The 22187-nt window shown below is 39.8% G+C and overlaps 1 protein-coding gene across 9 annotated transcripts in view; it reads right to left on the bottom strand.

The window, feature by feature from the left end:
* NRG1 (neuregulin 1) overlaps window positions 1-22187 on the bottom strand; it is a 233866-nt gene that overhangs the window by 175824 nt on the left and 35855 nt on the right. For all 9 annotated transcript variants that reach the window (XM_061404427.1, XM_061404426.1, XM_061404429.1 and 6 more), the window contains exon 2: window positions 3008-3185. In XM_061404427.1, coding sequence (XP_061260411.1) covers window positions 3008-3185 — 178 coding nt within the window. The remainder of the gene's footprint in view (window positions 1-3007; window positions 3186-22187) is intronic.

Raw genomic sequence — 22187 nt, 5'->3', positions numbered from 1 at the left:
TGCCTTTTAGAACCATACTCATTCCGGGGGATCTCTCTTTTTTTTCCTGTTGTTCCTTTTTGTCATCTTATTTACTCAACCTATTCAGCTTCTTCTCTTTAGGTATCCTCACCTTAAATACCTGCAATCCGCAGCTGCTTCGTTCTGTTCCTTCAGCCTGGATAATCCTCTTCTCCTTCTCTCCTTCCCCCCCTTCTTTCTAGGAAGCCTCCACAGTCCAGGACTGGGTCCCCTCCACCGTCCTTGTGAGTACCTTTCTAAAGCATCCTGTGATCGTCACTATCATCAAATTTAAAACTGAGAATTATAACTGCTTATATTTCCCTTCCCCACTTGAGACCAAGCCTCTGAGACAGCACACACTTCTTGTTCATCTCTCTGGACCCAGCTTCTAGCCCAGGGCCAACACAGAGCATCTTATCCAAGGCAAAATTTCCCATCCACTCTTTCACTGACCCAACTCGACTGGCCTCTTTATTGTCCTATAAACAGAACCTGCTACTGCTCTACTCTATAACCCACCCTACCCATCCAGGGGGACTCTCTCTCTTTAGCAGAGTCAAATCCACCCTCTCACAGTGACTCCTGAAGCTCCTGGGGTCTTCCCCACTTCCCAACTCCCACGGCACTTAGCATCAGTAACCTGTAATTCAGCACTTAGGTTTACTGTTTGATATTAGTGTTAGCTATTTTGTTCCCTAATTATTAATAAATTTTAACTTCCCACAAGGTAGAATTTACCTCAGCATAAATAATCAAGTTTTTAGACCACTATTTGTAAATAGATGGGCTGCTTAAAAATCCTGAAGCTCCCCCAGCCCTAACAGGGTTTCAGCACTTGATTGCTTCATATAAGGCTGTACTAGATAATCTCTCTACAATCTTTCGATGCTCTGAGTATAAAACACCCTAGTATTCTTTCATTTCCTCATATTTCTAGCAATATAAGCTTTTCACGGGTTCTTAAATATTTTTTCTCTCAAATAATAGCCACATAGAAACAAATGAGACATCACTCCGCTTATGCAGATAACTGTTTCTTACTAACCTGGCTAATTGATGAAAAACAAAACAGACACCAAAACCTAGCTAAAAGTAATTTTTCTTTGTTGTTAAACTTCTCAAAAAGAATCATGCTTATTTTTTCAAGTTGCTCTCTCTCCTCCCTTCCCCACATGGACACATGTGATAAAATATGTCTGCTTTCCATTTTTAGAGAAGGAATGAGACATTAAGGAATCTAAGACATTGATTTGTGTTCCAGCTTATTCATACCTAGTTGGGTGACTCAAGGAAAGACAACAGTTTTTTGACCCTTCATTTCTTACCCTGCAAAATTAGAGTCACCACGTGCAGTAAATTGCCCTTACTACTAGGGGAAACTTGTTAAAAAACCAAACAAATAAGATTATATACAAAAGCACTCTGTCACTTCACAGAATTATTATTATTATTTTTTTGTATATTTGAAGTACCTGCTACAGTGATATTCCTTCTGTATTATTCTTCCAAATCAAGACATTGTACCGACACAATCAATAACAAGGATAAGCAGAGTAGTTACTAAAACCATAGAAACAGGAAAACAGCCCTAATTATGGCTCTCACAGTCATTAAACACTTTGGTAAGATTAAATTCACTTCCCTTATATCGCTTTATTTTTTCTGGCTCATGTGTGTTTGATGTTTCTGGTATTTGCCCTATAAAATCAAAGTCTAGGAGGTGATTCTCATTGTTGCTTCATATATCATCTCTGGGATTTCACTGGAATCCTCTGAAGTGTAAGTAGAAGAAAAGGTCACCTTGGAGCTGTGAACCCCTATGATACATGTCACACTGATGAAAGGACTGTTCACAAGCAAAAACCTGAGGCATTTAGCTCTTCTGTAATTTCAAAATGTAGTTTGAGATTAGAAGTAAACGTTCTTAAATAAGGAGGGAAAAAATGAAGAAAAAATAAATAAAAGAGCATCATTTTAGAGTAGGTATAGAATACACAGACGTTATAAGGGGTCACATGAAGCCTTCCCAAATAGGGATCTCCTCAAGGAGGGCATTCTTGCTACTTAGGATTACTAGATATTTTAATCTGCTCTCACGGTGATGGAGCTTAATGGAATTGTCAGTTACACATTACTTTTACGTATTAAATTTACTGGAGAATAGTTCAGATTCAACTGATTACATTCTAACTCCTCACATGATGAAGTATGTTTAGTCGCTAAGTTGTGTCCGACTCTCACAAACCCACAGACTGTAGCCCGCCAGACTCCTCTGTCCATGAGATTCTCTAGGCAAGAATACTGAAGTGGGTTGCCATTTCCTTCTCCAGGGGATCTTCCCTACCCAGGAATCGAACTCGGGTCTCCTACATTGCAGGCAGATTCTTTCCCAACTGAGCTTGATTGTGTAAGGCACAGGTATTCTATACATGATTTTAGGATCTCATGTATTACTTACTACTACAATAGCTCCTATTAATATTTTTTAGTTTTTGAAAAATTTTTGATTTGAATTCTTTTTTTGATTTATTTTTTAATTGGAGTGTAACTGCTTTACCACTTTGGTTAGTTTTTCTGCTGCACAATGAAATGAATCTGATATATATATATATATATATATATATATATGTATGTATATCCCTTCCGCTAGGCCCTCCCTCGCTCCCACCCTTCAGGTCATCACAGAGCATTGAGCTGAGCTGCCTGTGCTATACAGCAGCTTGCTATTAATATTATCTTCTCTCACCCCTTCTATTTTAGCCACATGTTACAGTTCTTTCCATATCCATCCTTCCTTTGTCCAGAAGTTCTAAGATGACATACTTTGAAATTCTTTCCTATATAATGACCCAATTTCTAGCCCCCGTATAACGAAAAATCTTTTCACTTATCATGTATCAGGTTTGTTGATGGAATATTTATTTACTAAGCTGTTAGTAATTTTTATATTTTATACCATTGTATTGCTAGGCATGGCCCCTGCTGTGACATGCAGGATACTCACCCTGGCCTTTTCTGTATCTTGATGTTTTGTGGTTTGTTCTTTCGGCTTAATTCACTCCCATTCTTAAACCACTTGAACTTGAGAGAGGAGTATTCAGAACTGGTCTCGCACCGAAGCACTAGTTTGGAACCTGCCACAGACTCCTGACTCTTCATCTCTTTCAAGCGGGGAGGCAAGGCTAAAAAAGAAAAGAGAAGGAAGAAAGTTCTGATCACATGGTAACCTTTCCAAGAGAAACATGTTCATTTTGGTGAGCCCGATCAAGAGACCATTCACAAAGGTTTTACTAACTGAGAGACCAAAGAAAAAGGGGAGGGGGGTGTCCGTCAAAATGTATCTCTGCTTAGAGAATAATAAAAATGCTCAGATAAAATATATTCAGGGGGAAAAAGAGAACTCAGGTTATAAAATTATTCTTTGAAACAGACACACAGATATAAAGAAGAAACCAGTGGTCACCAGTGGGGAAAGGGAAGAGGAGAGGGGCAATATATGTGTAGATGATTAAGAGGTACAAACTATTAGGCATAACATAAGCTACAAGGACATATTGTACAACACAGGGGGCACAGACATTATTTTATAACAATTATAAAATATAGTGAAAGTGTTAGCCGCTCAGTCGTGTCCAACTCTTGGTGACCCCATGGACTATAGTCCACCAAGCTCCCCTGTCCATTGGATTCTCCAAATAAGAATACTGGAGTGGGTTGCCATTTCCTTCTCCAGGGGATCTTCCCCACCCAGGGATCAAATCCTGCTCTCCTGCATTGCAGACAGCTTCTTTACTGTCTGAGCCACCAGGAAAGCATAAAGCATAAAATATAGTACACCATTTAAAAATTGTGAATCACTATATTGTACATCAAGTCTACTTCAATAAAAATCTATTCTTTAAAAATATTCTAAAAAATACACACATATATATATATATACACACACACACACACACACATATATACATATATATATTTAAGATAGCAATTCTTCCATCTTTACATCCTCTGGTACTATTAAAAATCCTGAAGACTGGTCATTTCAAAGAATCAAAATCTTACGCTAAAGAAGAACAGGCAACTGGGCCATTATTTCTACAGCACAGTCACATCCCAGATCACAATTAATCTGCATGACTCTTCTGTGAATAGGTACAACAGGTATCACACACGTTTTTTCAAATAGGAAGCTTATTTTCAGAGACAGGTAAGTGTCTCTTGTCCACAGTTACAACACTCTGGAGAGCCAGAGTTAGACTATGCTATCAACAGTAGTAATCCAGAGAACAAAGAGCACTCATAAATCTTAACAACACTCATTTCTTCAAGACAGGGATTCTTTGGTGACATCACTCTTCTTTGGTGACAACACTTTTATTGGGTCTACAGATACTCTCCCACAAACAACAAATGACCTTTCCAGAAGACCACCGCACTCCCATCAGATTATCAGTTCGACTGGATTTCACCCTTCTAAATCTTCTCAACAGAGACAGGAAAGCACTTATACTGTGCATTAATTTATAGGACATTTTATGTGGCTCAACTGGTAAAGAATCCACTTGCAATGTGGGAGACCTGGGTTCGATCCCTGGGTTGGGAAGATCCCCTGGAGAAGGAAAAGGCAACCCACTCCAGTATTCTGGCCTGGAGAATACGGTCACAAAGAGTCGGACACGACTGAGTGACTTTCAGTCATTCATTCACTTATATTAAATGCTTACATACCATTACTATTTTAAGCAAGACTGCTTCAAAGAGTACCTATTCTCTATGGAAATCTTTACAGATATCTGAGATTTAATTCAATACGGAATGGTAGTGGGGAATGTGCTAAGTTGCTCTTTGTGACCCTATGGACTGTAGCCCACCAGGCTCCTCTGTTAATGGAATTCTCCAGGTAAGAATACTGGAGTGTGTTACCATGCCCTCCTCTAGGGAGTCTTCCCAACCCAGGGATGGAACCTGTATCTCTGTATCACTGGCAGGCCGGTCGTTTACCACCAGTGCCCCCTGGGAAGCCAGTGGGGAATGGTTAGGCATAAAAATGAAATAAATTCCCCAAGAAGTTGACTGTGGTAAGTCAGTCAATATATAGAAGCAGGGATTTAGTATAAGATTCTTTTTTAAGATTTTTTTTAAACATAGGCCATTTTTAAAGTCTTTATTGACTTTGTTACAATATTGCTGTTGTATGTTTTGTCTTTTTGACCGAAAGGAATATGGGATCTTAACTGCCCAGCCAGGGATTGAACCTTCACCCCAGCATTGGAAGGCAAAGTCTTAGCCACTGGACTCAGGGAAATCCCTACAATACTATATAGAATGTCTGGTGTTTTGTTTTTTTTTTCCCCCATAATAAAACAGTTTAAAAAATAAAAGCATATTGAATGGATTTTCTTCTGCACGCCTAATTTCACTTAATCAACACCGCAGAAGGTGATGTCTCAACATCTCTGTTTCAATAGAGTCTTAGAAAAGCCAAGTACAAAGTCTATTTCTGCTCCACTTCAGGACTTAACGAGAAGTTAATTCTTCAAATCCACCAAAGGAGACTGCACCTCTCAGATCCAGTGAGCAATTATTCACTATGTGTAGCATCAAGACTCCAAGGATGGCAATCAGAACCATGTTAGGCACGCACAGGAAATAGTGTACCTTTCCCACTCTGCATATATTTATTTTTCTACCACTCTGCCCTTACCAAGAAAATCCCTCCAAAAATGTCAGGAATGAGTATATAAATTTTCCATTAAATTACAGCAAAAACTATTTGAACACTGTGACTTCTTAACAGTGTTCCTACAATTACACATCCCCCTTTTTCTTATTTAGAGGCTGGGAGATGAGGTGGAGAAGCAGACACTGAATGTGAAGACACAGCAGCAAGCTAGAAAATTGAGTCAATATTTCAGCTGTTCTTAGCCTCTGACACCTGATGATTTTCTCTGGTTATTTTTTTTGGACAGTTTGAAAATAAGATTTACTTCCTGAAGAGCTTTCCTAGGAGACTTCCCTTTAAGATGTGGTCCACGAATTTCTGTTCTGGAGGTTTTAAAAACAGACTAAATTCTCATCTATCTGGTATAGTATTTGTATACTGACTCGATGGACCTGAGTCTGGGTGAACTCCAGGAGTTAGTGATGGACAGGAAGGCCTGGTGTGCTGCAATTCATGGGGTCGCAAAGAGTCGGACACGACTGAGCAACTGAACGGAACTGATTTAACTCCTTAAGATCATTTTCAATTTTGTAAACCTAGTAAAGGGTTTTAAATGATACCCCAAAACTAGTTTATATCTATTAAGAAAAATAAACCACCTCATTCTTTTATGTACAGATTAAAAGAACTAGTTTGAATTTTTGTTGTTGTTTTCACTTAATTTTGTGTTTAGCTTGGCATACAGCCCAGATTTTCAAGGTTCATTCCCTTATCTCTATCCAAAATGTTCTAAACACAATATCTGACATGTCCTTAACTCTCAATAAGTACCATGTTCCCTCACCTGCCTCTCCATTCGTTTGCTTACCAATACAGCCTGAATACAAATCTACTAGATCTTGTCATCTTGTTTGAAATCTTCATGAAGTCCATTTGCATCTCTTTTTACTTTCTTTTCTCTTATTCTACTCCACTGTCTCTTTCTGTCACCTCTCCTTCCCCATTACCCTCCTATCTTCATTTCTTTACTTATTATGACTTTAGTAAAGAGTCTTGATTTCAAATGCAAGGAAACAATTGGACAAATTCAAATTGAGGGATATTTGACAAAACAGCTGGCCTAGGCTTCAGGAATATCAATGTCACGAAAGATAAAAGACTGTGAAACTGATGTAGATTAAACAAAACTGACAATTGCCATAGACTTTGACTAGTGATTGGATCTTGCTTCAGGGGAAAAATAGTTATAAGGAACATTATTAGGACTACTGGGGAAATCTGAATAAAGGTCCTGTATCAAAATTAAGTTTCTCAAGTGTGATAACTGCATTGTGGTCATGCAGAAGATGCCCTTGTTCTTAGGCAGTATTTGCTGAAATGTCATGATATCTACAACTAAATTTCACATGATTCTGCAAATAAGGATATACATACATACACGCATGTGCACGCGCGCGCACACACACACACAGAAAGGGAGGAAAAGGAATATTGGTTTCTCTTAGTTTTCTTGCCTTTTTAATCTGATCTTTCTGCCATTAAAAAAGTTTCAAGCTTTCAGTAAATACTTTTGAAGTCTTGGCTAAATTTGTAGTCATTGAGATCCTTGGGAATATCTGTGCTGTAACTTACAAATGTAGCTCTTAAGATTATATTCTCCATTAAAATTCTGTGAGTGGTATGGCACTGAAATCCTCCTACATTCAACCTGGTAACCATGACTTTGGGGCTTCAATCCCACTAACCCTTTGATGGAAGGAAAACAGTCTCTTATTTGGCAGGCCAACACATCTGCCCTCTCCTTTGGGGGTTCACATGCAAGACTGGTACATCTTTGTCCTTAAGAGATGATCTATGACATAATGAGGCACAGACCTTGAGAGGCAAGGCCTTTCATAACTAGAATATCCACTCCTTAAGCTGACCCCAACGTATAAACATTTCTTGGTGTTTGGGATTTGGATATACCTCTCTTGATTAGCCTAAGCTTCTCTCTTGAATGTAGCTTCAAGACTGTCACCAGCACAGAAGCTTCCAACATCCCTGGAAGTCCACTTGTCATAATGTTTCTGCTGTGTCTTCAGGAGAAACCAGCTATGACGTGAGGATACACAGCTTTTCAGGGAACAGCTGTTTTGAGGCGTTAAAATTCTCCGTAAATGGAGAAACAAATCTGTGACCCACTAACCCAGCCACACGACTGCACTGCTGGCCCCTGGGTATTCTGCGGTCGGTGATACCTTCTAGCAAAGTACACATGAAGTTCCTCGCTCACTCCAGGTGGAGCCCAAAGGGAGGCATCCTGCCGCACTGGGCAACAACATACATTTTTCTTTATTTCTTCTCACATAACCACCCGAATGGAATACCCCTGGATATTTCACAGACTCTTGATAAGTGTGCAAACTAATGTTGACGCCATGGTCTGTGTGCTTTTTCTCCTCTCTTCATAATGAGACAACTTTCAATAGAATCAATTTCCTTCCATTAGATTATAAAATAATACGTATATGTTACTAGAATACATTTTAAAACTACCTGTGTTTCTCACAAAGTTTACTCATATAAAATAATCTCATTTATTTCACTGAGAAAGCACTAAGCACTTTCTAAAATTCAGATATAACTTTATAAGACCAAGGGTAGCTTCTAAATCATGGGCAATATTTTAAAGCGAGTACTTGGATTTTAAAACTGTAAAAAAAAATTTACATGGCCTTCGATTCTTGTTTAAGAGTAAACAGTCTGTTAATTAACCACTGCTGTGTGTGCTAAGTCACTTCAGCTACGTCCAACTCTGTGCCACTCTCTGCACTGCAGCCTTCCAGGCTCCTCTGTCCATGGGATTCTCCAGGCAAGAACACTGGAGTGGGTTGCCATTTCCTCCTCCAGGGGATCTTCCCGACCCAGGGATCGAACTTGTGTCTCTTACGTCCATCTGCACTGGCAGACAGGTTCTTTACCACTAGCGCCACCTGGGAAGCCCTAATTAAAAACTGATTGACGGTAAACACAATGCTAAGTTACTGCTGCCAGTGTAGTAAATGATCTGAACATCTTTGGAATGATTTAATTGTATTTGGTCTACCACAGTTCATAATTCTGCTTTCACTGTGATTCTGGGAGGCAGCATTTCCACACCCTGAAACAGTTTAATGACAGAGCAAGTTTTAAACAGTCATTGCTTATATCTACTTCAAACTTGCTTGACATTAATATGAACCTATCCACACCCTTAGAAATGTATCAACAGAGACAGACAGTAAAGTGCAAAAAGGAGCAGCCTATAAAAATAGAAACCCCCAAACCCTCAGAGCGATGTCACGCATTTTACAGGCACTTGTTTTTACAGGCTTTAAGGTTTTACAGGGCTTTCAAAGATCACAAACATGCTCTTCCGACTCTAAGTCAACGCAAGCAGGTATGACTGTATACTTAAAAAGGCTATTTTTGCATGTCTACATTTTTTATTTGATACGTTGTACAATGGAGAAGAAAAAAACCATGGCAGTAATTCAAAAACAATTATTTTACATGCTGACCACACAAAAATTGAAGGCATGATGCTTGTTTATTCCAATTCTTTAATGTGCGAATGAGTATTTGTGATAAAGGTGAAGAAGAACTATCCATCTAAGCAATCCTCTCATCTTACTTGTCTACTGGGTACTTATTTTTTTTAATATGTTCAATACTGCTATTATCAAATGTTGTACTGTATTGTTAAGAACAAGGAATGCATTTTAGCGTGTGTGTGCTGAGGAGATATGCAGATAGCATGGGACACTAGATGAATTGTTTCTTTCTTTGGATGTCCTGATGGTGCAAAACTAGCTCATAACTCTCCACATTTGACTGTACAGTTAAACTGAAGAGCCTTGACACTGAACAAATTAAACAGGAAACCTGCAAAATATTATCAAATCACTGTGAGCTTTTAGCTACGACCCCCAGTGAAGTCTTCCTTGCACAAAACCATTTAAAAGCCTGATACCACACAGGTGCAGATCTCACGGTGAAAACTGGTGACTTATCATGTTAGTTATCATGTTAGTTAAGGAAAGCCACACGAATATCACGAACGAGTCTTCTACACAGAAGGATGCCCTACCACACAGGTGCAGATCTCACGGTGAAAACTGGTGACTTATCATGTTAGTTATCATGTAACTTATCATGTTAGTTAAGGAAAGCCACATGAATATCATGAATGAGTCTTCTACACAGAAGGATGCCCTGTTTTTATAGTCATGTTAAAGGTAAATAAGTGAGGAAAATCTCTGTAAGTCCTTTATCGAGAAAATTATGGTCACAATGTACAGAATGGATAAAGTTTATTATACTTAGTCATCTGGTCTTCTCTTCTGAATTGTACTCACAAATTTGACTATAAAAGGGAAAAGTTATCAGGTTTATATTTTGTAAATATAACTGTGTGTAAGGCAGCAAGGTCTAGCAGCAATGGTGTTTCACAATACACCTAGGATTAAAACCACTGCTACTGAGGCAGTGTGTGGGCTTAAGTTATGTTAGGGACCATCTCACAGGTCACTATTCGCTGCCACATGTGGTGACTTAAGGCTCACGCTGCCTCAAGTCCAGCCGAATCATCCTCCAGATAGACTGTCCCTAACTGCAGTTAACTAGAGTTCCCTGTGAGCCTAAATGGAAACCTGCTACGCGTCCCTGTGTGTTCAGCAAGGATCTTTGGAGGATGAGATAAAGCATATGGGTACCTGCACTCGTGAGAAAGTCACTATATACCGTTCAGGGGTTTATTACAAGATATTCTCAAGCTTACTCCATACCACTGGCAATAAACTAAACCAGTCAACACACGAAGACTAGGCTTCAAAGTATAGTTAAGATAGTTAGATCCAGAAATACCATTTTAGCAGTTCTATGCCCAACTCCTTATACAAGGATGAATGTGTATCATCAAATAATATCTTTACAAGCATTTGGAACAATCCTCATAACATATGCACAGAACATGTCACTATACAACATATTATAATACAATAAATTCAGGAGCAAAATTTCAGCATTTTACTTCTCTTACTCACAGCGTAGGACCACTAAGGCAGCGCTGGCTTCTTACTAGTGCTAACCTTCATCTCTCAAGCATTTCAGTCTTCAGCGGGGCTTTTCACATAGAGACCTGCATGAAGTTCCACATCCCCCAGTTCACTGCTACAAGCTGACTGAAACAGCAGGATTCTTCTAAATGTTCCTTTCGAAGATAGGAGTCACAACCAGCTCAGTCAAAAACTATGTTTACTCTTTTTTTTTTGTCGCTCAGGCATGTTTGACTCTTTGTGACCCATTGGATTGTGGCCTACCAGGCTCCTCCATCCATGGGATTTTCCAGGCAAGAATACCGGGGTGGGTTGCCATTTCCTTCTCTGGGGGATCTTCCTGGCCCAGGGATCGAACCTGCATCTCCTGTGTCTCCTGAATCGCAGGCAGATAGATTCTTTACCTACTGAGCCACTGGGGAAGCCCATGCTTACTCTAAGGCTACAGAAAATGACTGATCACATTCTACAGCTAAACATCACACCCACAGGCTGCGCTAAAGAGGCACATGTACAAAAAGAGGGCCATTTAAGGAATCTGTCACTACCCAATCAAAAGAGGGGCAGGAGCAGTCTTGAGCAGGTGGTCACAGTCCCCACGTGGAGGCTCAGGCTTGTGGTGGTGGGGGTGGTGGTGACGGGTCTATTTTGACTGGCACAATATGTGAACCGTGAACTTCCTGATGTTCAAGCTGGTTTTAGAAAAAGCAGAGGAACCAGAGATCAAATTGCCAACATCCACTGGATCATGGAAAAAGCAAGAGAGTTCCAGAAAAAAACATCTATTTCTGCTTCATTGACTATGCCAAAGCCTTTGACTGTGTGGATCACAATCAACTGTGGAAAATTCTGAAAGAGATGGGAATACCAGACCACCTGATGTGCCTCTTGAGAAATCTGTATGCAGGTCAGGAAGCAACAGTTACAAATGGACATGGAACAACAGACTGGTTCCAAATAGGAAAAGGAGTTTGTCAAGGCTGTATATTGTCACCCTGTTTATTTAACTTATATGCAGAGTACATCATGAGAAACGCTGGACTGGGAGAAACACAAGCTGGAATCAAGATTGCCGGGAGAAATATCAATAACCTCAGATATGCAGATGACACCACCCTTATGGCAGAAAGTGAAGAGGAACTCAAAAGCCTCTTGATGAAAGTGAAAGTGGAGAGTGAAAAAGTTGGCTTAAAGCTCAACATTCAGAAAATGAAGATCATGGTATCCGGTCCCATCACTTCCTGGGAAATAGATGGGGAAACAGTGGAATCAGTGTCAGACTTTATTTTTCTGGGCTCCAAAATCACTGCAGATGGTGACTGCAGCCATGATTTTAAAAGACACTTACTCCTTGGAAGGAAGTTATGACCAACCTAGATAGCATATTCAAAAGTGGAGACATTACTTTGCCAACAAAGGTTCGTCTAGTCAAGGCTATGGTTTTTCCTGTGGTCATGTATGGATGTGAGAGTTGGACTGTGAAGAAGGCTGAGCACCGAAGAATTGATGCTTTTGAACTGTGGTGTTGGAGAAGACTCTTGAGAGTCCCTTGGACTGCAAGGAGATCCAACCAGTCCATTCTGAAGGAGATCAGCCCTGGGATTTCTTTGGAAGGAATGATGCTAAAGCTGAAACTCCAGTACTTTGGCCACCTCATGCAAAGAGTTGACTCATTGGAAAAGACTCTGATGCTGGGAGGGACTGGGGGCAAGAGGAGAAGGGGACGACAGAGGATGAGATGGCTGGATGGCATCACTGACTCGATGGACGTGAGTCTGGGTGAACTCCGGGGGTTGGTGATGGACAGGGAGGCCTGGCGTGCTGCGATTCATGGGGTCACAAAGAGTCGGACACGACTGAGTGACTGATATGATCTGATATTCCAAACATCCAAATGTCCAGCCTAGTGTTAGTCTCTCAGTCATGTCCAACTCTTTGTGACCCCAGGGACTGTATAGCCCGCCAGGCTCCACTTCCCAGGCAAGAATACTGGAGTGGGTTACTATGTCCTTCTCCAGGGGATCTTCCTGACTCAGGGATTGAACCCACAACTCTTGCGTCTTCTGAACTGCAGGCAGATTCTTTACCCGCTGAGCCAATGGAGAAGCCAATAAACATCCAGATGTCTAAGTGTATTAGACACATGGGATCTCAAGGACTTAGCACAAAATTTCCTTGCTGAAAAAACTAAGTAGAAGGAAGGATCTAGAAGATACTGATAAAGAAGAGATCCAGGTCCAAATATTACTTCAAAACCCACACCCACTTTCTCAAAAAGGCTTTTTTAAAATTTGAGATCAAAGGGCCCCACTGACATTATTTTCATTTTTATGCATTCCACTGGATCAGGACTCCTATGCTCTTCTGCCATATGACGCTAATAAAAAAGGAAATGTAAATCTAAGTGGAAAACGGTCAAAAAGGCATTCCTGCCTTGACTTTGCCATTTTTACATCCTCCTGGATTTCTCTCATCTGGTCATCGTCGTTAAAATGTCCTCTACTGGAGGCAGCGACGGGGACACAGACATAGAAAACAGACTTATGGCCACGGGGGTGAGGTGGGAAGGAGAGGGTGGGGCAAATGCAGAGTTGCCTGGAAACACACACATTACCATACGGAAAGCAGATAGTCAGTGGGGATTTGCTATACGACTCAGGGAACTCAAGCCAGGACTCTGTGACAACCCAGAGGGTAGGATGGGAGGTTCCAGAGGGAGGGGACACAGGTATACCTACGGCTAATTTATGTTGAGGTATGGCAGAACCCAATACTGTAAACCAATTATCCTCCAATTAAAAACAAATTAAAAAAATGTTTTCTACTTGATTTCTGCAGCAGCTAAGACCCCAGTCACCACAACCACATTCCTTCCCATCTCCTTTTTTTTTTTTTAATTATTTTAAATTTTATTTTTAAACTTTCCCATCTCCTTTAATGCACTTTATCTCAGAGGCTCCTGCAAAGGCCAGGCTGTTACTCCATTTTAAGAAGAGCAAACATTTTAATATGATCTCCTCTGCTTTCAAATCAAAGTTGATCAACTATCTTCATCGATTGACCCCAGTCTACAAGGTCTGAATTTGCTCCTTAACTAGTCAGAAACTATTATGATCAATGCACATCCCCAAACTTACCATTTGGGTCAATTTCCCTCTTTCTTATTCCTTGTACGTATTTCATATAAAGTGGATAACCATTCTTTCCATTTTACAGGTGAGGATACGGGGGGTTTTGCCAATATTTGTATAAGGTCACAAGGCTGTCAAGCTGCAGACAAGGATTTAAAGCCAGGACAGCTGACCAAAATCTAGGAACTATTATTTCATTTCATAGCCTCCACAGTAATTTTATGTTTCTTACAGTCAGATCACCTCTCCATAAATGTCTGTGAGAGATTTACAACACTGTACAATTCTACAAGGGCAATAAGCACAGATTTACTAGGTAAGAGAATTTTTCAACCTGAAAAATTAATATTATGTTTGTTGAAATTAGCAATCTTCATCTTCTATACAGCTCTGTAGGGCTGTGCCCAGTATTTCATAGTAAAGGTCAAAGACAAAACTATAAAACTACTATAATAGTGGTCTTAAGACTTACAAGGTGAAGTTACAATAGTACTTTCAACAATAAACTCCCTTAGAATAATAATAGCTAACACTGGTTGAGTAACCTAGTATGTATTAAATATCAAGCACTGTCTGTCCTAAGAACATCATGTTTATTAAGTCTTTTAAGTTTTGTGACAATTCCAGAAGATATGTGCATTGTTCCAGTTTACAGACAACCAAACAGAAACAGAGAGGTAAAGCAACCTCCCACAGTCACGGAGCTGGCATACTGGGGCGCCAGTATCTGGACCCCAGAAGTCTGATCCAGAGCTCCTGCTCCTTTTTTTTAATCGATGTGGACCATTTTTAAAGTTTTTATTAATTTGTTACAATATTGTTTCTGTTTCTTTTTTTTTGCCAAGAGACCTTTGCTCCCAGACCAGGGATGGAACCCACATCCCCTGTACTGGAAGGTGAAATCTTAACCACGGCATTGCCAAGGAAGTCCCAGCTCCTGCTCTTAACTCCCAGGCAACCAACTGAACAGTTTGCTCTGTCCAACAGGTTTATAAGTCAAATGTAAGATTTATCTTATTGATGTATTAAGAGTGCCCTGATAAATCCTGGCATACGCCCCATGATAGATCATTTCTGCATATTCCAAGTGCAAAACATATAGTCTGGGGGAGAAAGTGGAGATAAGCGGATATGAAAATGGCTTGTCTCTTTTAAGCTACCTTGATGATTTATGGGGAAATACGACAGAATTCTTAAAAATGGTATGATACAAAAAATATATATTTTTTTAAACTGTGCAATTGCCTATCGTCCCCCAAATGCCACAAGGGTGGAGCACACTGCGTCTCACCCCAGTGTTGTCTCACTCTAGTGTTCACTGGAACGAGACAGCTCCCATGTGGGAACCCAGCACCGAGTGGGTCTGAAGAGATTACTGATGCTCCGTCAAGGTGTAAAGGCAAATGGCCGTGACCATGAATCTGGAGTCAATCACAGCAGCCGCACCGTTATTGGCAGCTTTAAGGTAAGTGTTCAACAGGCCTGCCTGATTAGTCCTGTCGCCACAGCTGCCCCCAATTACGAGAACATCTCACCCAGGAACACAGAGAGGCTAACCTGCAAGCCTCATTTAAGGCCATCAATACACAGGGTTAAAACGGATCCATTATAGTTTGACCTAACTGACATACAGCGAATTCCATTTGACATATGTTTATAAATTTGATCTTTTCTGTTGTCAAAAGCTATTTTTTTTCTTTTTCATTTGCTGTCCATACCTGCCATATTTATCCCCACAAGCCACTTAAACAGAGACTTTGAGAAATATCCGGTTACTGAGAATTTGATATTATATTGATTTCTTATGGTAATGGAAAATGTGCTTTCTGATGTGCTTAAGTAAATTTTGGACAGGAAAATGACCTTGAAGTGTCCATATTAATATTAATTAATATTTAGAATAACAATCATTTAATTAACGGATGTCACTAAAATTCTTTTTTTCTTTTGAGAGAACCTCATTCAGATGTTCTAAACTGGATAAAATTCCCAGGTAAGATGAATAGGTGCACACATGATTAGAAGTAGTTTTAAACAATAACAGCTGTGGGAAAACTTTGACGCACTGCATCAAACATAAAACTCTGCTTTTGAACAAAGCCCTAATTTATACCAATAATAGCACCCTATCGTCTACTTTTCACATAGCCCCTTAAAACCTGCAATGAAGAAGAAAACACTTTAGCAGAGCTAATCACAAAATCAGTGCGTCCTTTCAGGACCTTGAAAATGTCTTCCTTTGTTATTTAGGCAGGTCAGCTTTTCTGGTAACCATGTTTCTAATTTTTTTTTTTTTTTAATTCACGGATAACTTATTAAACTGAATGACACTAAAAAGTGAATGCCAGGATCGAAGGGAAGCTTCCTGATGCACTGAAGCCAATCCGATCAAAGTTAAATTTCTCTATGCTCTGCTCACTACAGTTAAATAACCAGCTTTGCATCCTTCCTTAAGTAGGGCCCATGTTTGACTTTGGAGTATCTTCAAAGCTTGTGTAGCTTTAAAGACTTTTCTTCGCAATTTTGAGCTGGTCCACAGACAACCTAACAGCTGAATCCTTATCATTTTACTGCTCTCCCACAGGAAAGGTTAAGAAAGGCGAGTTTCTTATCTTAGGGTTCCCAGTGTCATGAATTTGTTGAAGAGACAGAAAATGACCAGAGTCAAAGAAACGTTACAGTGAGAAAATCTGTGGCACATCATTGATCATCAAAAGCAGTCTAATTCTGTGACCCACCTAACAGAGCTACAAGGCTGTGATACCCTCCTGTACAGTCCTTGGAAGTCAAAGGATCAGATCAGAGTGAAAGGAGTCCGGTTTTAGACAACACACACAATCACAATAAGGAAGGTTAGAATTCACAGTTTCCCTTATTTGGCATAAAAAATTAGCTCACTAAAGCATCTCTTGAGAGTACAAGTGAGCTGCTTTCTGTACCTTCTGAGAGAATCCACTGGTTCCTAAATTGCAATCGCATCTTCTCAGCACAAAGATTCACACACATTGCATAAAATGAAGCTTACTTAGCATGACAACATGTGACTTTCACTTCCTCCATAGGGACAAGCACGCCACTAGAAAGGCTCTTGTTTTGGTTGTTTTTATTTCGGAAGAAGTTTAATTGGCTTCTTTGCTAATAGTTTCTAGCTCATGAATTTAAATGACTAAACTCCACATGTAACATCCTGTGCTACTGCTCATAGATTTTTATAGTCTCCTTGAATAGCAAGAATCAGGAGTTTGCAAATTCAGAGTCTAAGGCTTGTTTGGTCTGTGGGACCAGAGAGGCACTCTGAAACTCAATCATCTTATCCTTAAAAGAAGTAAGAGGGGTCTTCCCTGGTGGTCCAGTGGTTAAGACTCTGCTTCAATGCCAGAGCTCAAGGGTTCAATCCCTGGTCTGGGAATAAGATCCCACATGCTGTGCAGTGTGGTCAAAAAAGGGGGGGGGGGGGCAATTATACTCCAATAAAAAATTAATAAAAAGAAGGTGGCTATGGGTACTAGATCTGCCATATCTATTTCACACAGCTGTAAAAATCTAATGAAAGATGGTGGTGAAAATATTTTGCATCTTTAAAATAATTACTTTTCATTCTTAGTGCTGATTTGACTGCCAGCATCCATAAATCATCTGAAAAGTAAAAAAATACTAGCTCATATGAATCCAAATGGCACCTAATCATATAATTAACAGCTGAAAAACTGCATGTGGCTATGGTCATTCCTCAAGACAAAAAAAAAAAAAAGCACCTGGAAACTATCAAGAAGGGTCACTAAAATGTTCAAAGGGAAGGGCTGCCAATGTAAAGGAATAGACTAAACATTCTAGGAACCTAAAGATTGATACAAGGAAGGCCAGGAAAGGAAAACAATGGGCCTGTAAAGTCATAAAAATTTTAGATTCATAGAATACTACAATGAGTGGAAAACCCTCCAAGCATAAAGCAAGAAGATTTAGAATAAAAAAGGAAATGAAGCACTTAGATGCATGACTTCATTTTAGCAAGAAAGGTTATAGTCAAGATGGCAAAATCAGAATAAGGCCTAAAGTTTAGCTAATGGCATTGTACCAATGTTAATTTTCAGTATTGATCAATACACCAAGGGAATAAGGAGCTGGATGAAGAGTATGTAAGAATTGTGTCCTATCTTTGCAAATCTCCAATAAATCTAAATTACACCTTTCCCAAAATATATTCAAGATGACCAGCCCAATTGAAGTATTTTTTGGGTATTAAGTTAAGGGTCCCTCTTCTGTATTCCCATAAATCCACTATTATTCCATTTAATACAATGCATTTTATCTTAATAAGTATTTGTTTTAACCAGGAGAGAGAAGACTCCTTTACATCATGAACTTTTTCTTTTAATTCATCTTTTATCCTAGTAACTAGCACAGTGCCCAATAATATTTGCTGAACAGGAAAATGAATAAAGTAATAAAGTCGGTACAGGAGTCAAATACTTCATATTAAATAAGCCACTTGTTTCTCTCTGATGCACAGATTTATGCAAAAACACCTTGGCTTTATCAGGGTTATCATGTACCTTTCCTACTCATATAATATGAACCTATTACATTGTCTTTCAGCCAAACACATTAGAATATTCCATATTGAAAAGACCTTCTGAAATCCAACTAGTAACCAGATACTGGCTCATTCATAGAGATGGCCAGCTTTATTCTCTTAGACAGTTCTCAATTTCCATTCTTTCATCCAATATTTTGAGTGTCTATTGAATGGTTTGTTGTTGTTCAGGCGCTGAGTCACGTCTGACTCTCTTGCAACCCCATTGACTGTAGCCCGCCAGGCTCCTCTGTCTGTGGGATTTCCCAGGCAAGAATACTGGAGTGAGTTGCCATTTTTCTCCTCCAGGGTATCTTCTCAACCCAGAGATTGAACCTACATTGGCAGATGGACTTTTTACCACTGAACCACCAGAGAAGCCCATTTAAATGGATGTTACTGTTTTATGTACTCAAGAAACAAACTTGAATAAGAAGAACAAGAACCCTGCTCTCCACAGTGCTTACATCTGGGGTTGGGTCAGAGGATAAGACCCTGATGCTGAGAAAGACTGAAGGCAGGAGGAGAAGGGGATGACAGAGGATGAGATGATTGGATAGCATCACTGACTCAATGGACATGAGATTGAGCAAGATCCAGGAGATGGTGAAGGACAGAGAAGCCTGGTGTGCTGCAGTCCATGGGGTTGCAAAGAGTCAGGCACAACTGAGTGACTGAACATCAACAACAGGCGTGGAGGGAGAGCCTATTAATCAATTAAGCTATGATAAAACTTCTAAAATAAATTCTTTACCTATAGAATCTAAGAGCACTAAAAAATGTTGAAGGATCTATTTACTTTCAGCTTAGTCATGCAAAATAGCTCTCTTTTCTATTTAAATGAAAACTCTGAGAATTCATCATTAAATCTTACTTACAACCAACCAATACTAATCAGTTAAACATAGCTCATTGGTAAAATGGCATATTGAAAGCTTTTATTCATGGTAAAAAATTATTTTTCATATTAAAAGAACTATCATGGAGGCTTTCTCTACATAAATTATACTCTCAATATTTCATTATACTCTGTTACACTTTTACCACTAGATGATTCAGTGTAAGTAGAGAAGCTTACTGGATAAAAGGTTGAGTCAGACAGACCTAAATTCAAATCCCATTCTGCCGCCATATACATTATGCAACCATGAGCAAATTGTTAGAATCCTTTAGACCTCAGTTTCTAAACATTCAAAATGAGATTATAATAGAAACTACCTCATAGGTCTGTTAAAAGGATTAAATAAGATCATGCATTTAAGCACTGAGTAGTCAGCGTCTTTTGCAGTGCAAGCCCTCAATAAATGTTGGTAGATATTCTTATTATATCGTTAAGTCTTCAGAAAGTTTCAGCAGTTTATAAAGTCTTCTAAATTAAAGTTTTTAAAATGATTGCCCACTTAGAGCTGAGACCAAAGACAGCACATTTCTTCCTTTGGTAGGCAGAATATTGACTCCTAAAGAAGTCTCAATCTTAATTCCTAGAGCCTGTGAATGGGTTGCCTCAAAAGGCAAGAGGGACTCTGCAGATGGGATCAAGGGGAGGATCTGGAAGTGCAGAAATGATGCTGTTATCAGCCAGTTCACCCAATCTACTCACGTGAATCCTTAAGAGCAAATACTGCCCCCTAGGTGTCATTGGTAAAGGAATGGGCAGAGGTGTAATGTTGCTGGCTTTGTAGTCAGGGCGATGGGCACCTGAGCCAAGGAATGCAGGCAGCCTCTGGAAGCTGGAAATGCCAAGAAAACAGACTGCCTCCCAGAGCTTCTAGAAGGGAATGCAGCCTGGCCAACACTGTGATTTTTAGCCCAGTGAGACCTGTCTTGGAATTCTAACCTTCAGAACTTCACGATAATAAACATGTGTTGCTTTAAGCCTCGAAGTTTGCAGTAATTAGCTACAGCAGCCAGACACCTAATACAATTTCCAAAGAGAAACTGAGCCTATTGATTTTCCAGTATGAAGAATTGTGCAACTGTATCTCAAGAAACGATAGATAGGACCTTTGTGTATAAAACTAGATAAATCAGGGTGAGTAGAACCACTAGCTGTGCATCACATCACCCTTCACAGCCTCCTACTCAGGGCCGGAGAGAGGATCCACGCCAAAAGAATCCCAGACCTCAAGGAACAGAGGTTGGAAATCATTCGGAGCTCAGGAACCAAGTTCAATCCCAGAGACTGACCCCAAACAATCATGGCCCAGATCACCATTCTCTCTCTTTCTGGACTCAGCTTCCTGTTCATAAAATGAAGAGGTCGGGTCATTTTTCAGTGTTGTTAAGCTCCAAAGTGAGTCAAGGAGACCTTTTCTTCTTTGTGTACATAGCGTTTCAGGAATTTATGAGCAGAAAGTCATCGACCTAATTTTTATATTTAAACATGATTTATGAATTCTAGGGATCTCTTCAAGAAAATCAGAGATACCAAAGGAACATTTTATGCAAAGATGGGCCCAATAAAGGACAGAAATGGTATGGACCTAACAGAAGCAGAAGATATTAAGAAGAGATGGCAAGAATACACAGAAGAACTGTCAAAAAAGATCTTCACGACCCAGATAACCACCATGGTGTGATCACTGGCCTAAAGCCAGACATCCTGGAATGTGAAGTCAAGTGGGCCTTAGAAAGCATCACTACGAACAAAGCTAGTGGAGGTGATGGAATTCCAGTTGAGCTATTCCAAATCCTGAAAGATGATGCTGTGAAAGTGCTACACTCAATATACCAGCAAATTTGGAAAACTCAGCAGTGGCCACAGGACTGAAAAAGGTCAGTTTTCATTCCAATCCCAAAGAAAGGCAATGCCAAAAAATGCTCAAACTACCGCACAATTGCACTCATCTCACACGCTAGTAAAGTAATGCTCAAAATTCTCCAAGCCAGGCTTCAGCAATATGTGAACCGTGAACTTCCTGATGTTCAAGCTGGTTTTAGAAAAGGCAGAGGAACCAGAGATCAAATTGCCAACATCCACTGGATCATGGAAAAAGCAAGAGAGTTCCAGAAAAATATCTATTTCTGCTTTATTGACTATGCCAAAGCCTTTGACTGTGTGGATCACAATCAACTGTGGAAAATTCTGAAAGAGATGGGAATACCAGACCACCTGATGTGCCTCTTGAGAAATCTGTATGCAGGTCAGGAAGCAACAGTTACAAATGGACATGGAACAACAGACTGGTTCCAAATAGGAAAAGGAGTCCGTCAAGGCTGTATATTGTCACCCTGCTTATTTAACTTATATGCAGAGTACATCATGAGAAATGCTGGACTGGGTGAAACACAAGCTGGAATCAAGATTGCCGGGAGAAATATCAATAACCTCAGATATGCAGATGACACCACCCTTATGGCAGAAAGTGAAGAGGAACTCAAAAGCCTCTTGATGAAAGTGAAAGTGGAGAGTGAAAAAGTTGGCTTAAAGCTCAACATTCAGAAAATGAAGATCATGGTATCCGGTCCCATCTATTCCTGGGAAATAGATGGGGAAACAGTGGAATCAGTGTCAGACTTTATTTTTCTGGGCTCCAAAATCACTGCAGATGGTGACTACAGCCATGATTTTAAAAGATGCTTACTCCTTGGAAGGAAAGTTATGACCAACCTAGACAGCATATTCAAAAGCGGAGACATTACTTTTCCAACAAAGGTTCGTCTAGTCAAGGCTATGGTTTTTCCTGTGGTCATGTATGGATGTGAGAGTTGGACTGTGAAGAAGGCTGAGCACCGAAGAA

The sequence above is a fragment of the Bos javanicus genome, chromosome 27 (genome assembly GCF_032452875.1).
Source record: "Bos javanicus breed banteng chromosome 27, ARS-OSU_banteng_1.0, whole genome shotgun sequence".
Lineage (NCBI taxonomy): Eukaryota > Metazoa > Chordata > Mammalia > Artiodactyla > Bovidae > Bos > Bos javanicus.
This window is presented reverse-complemented; position numbering and strand designations above follow the sequence as displayed.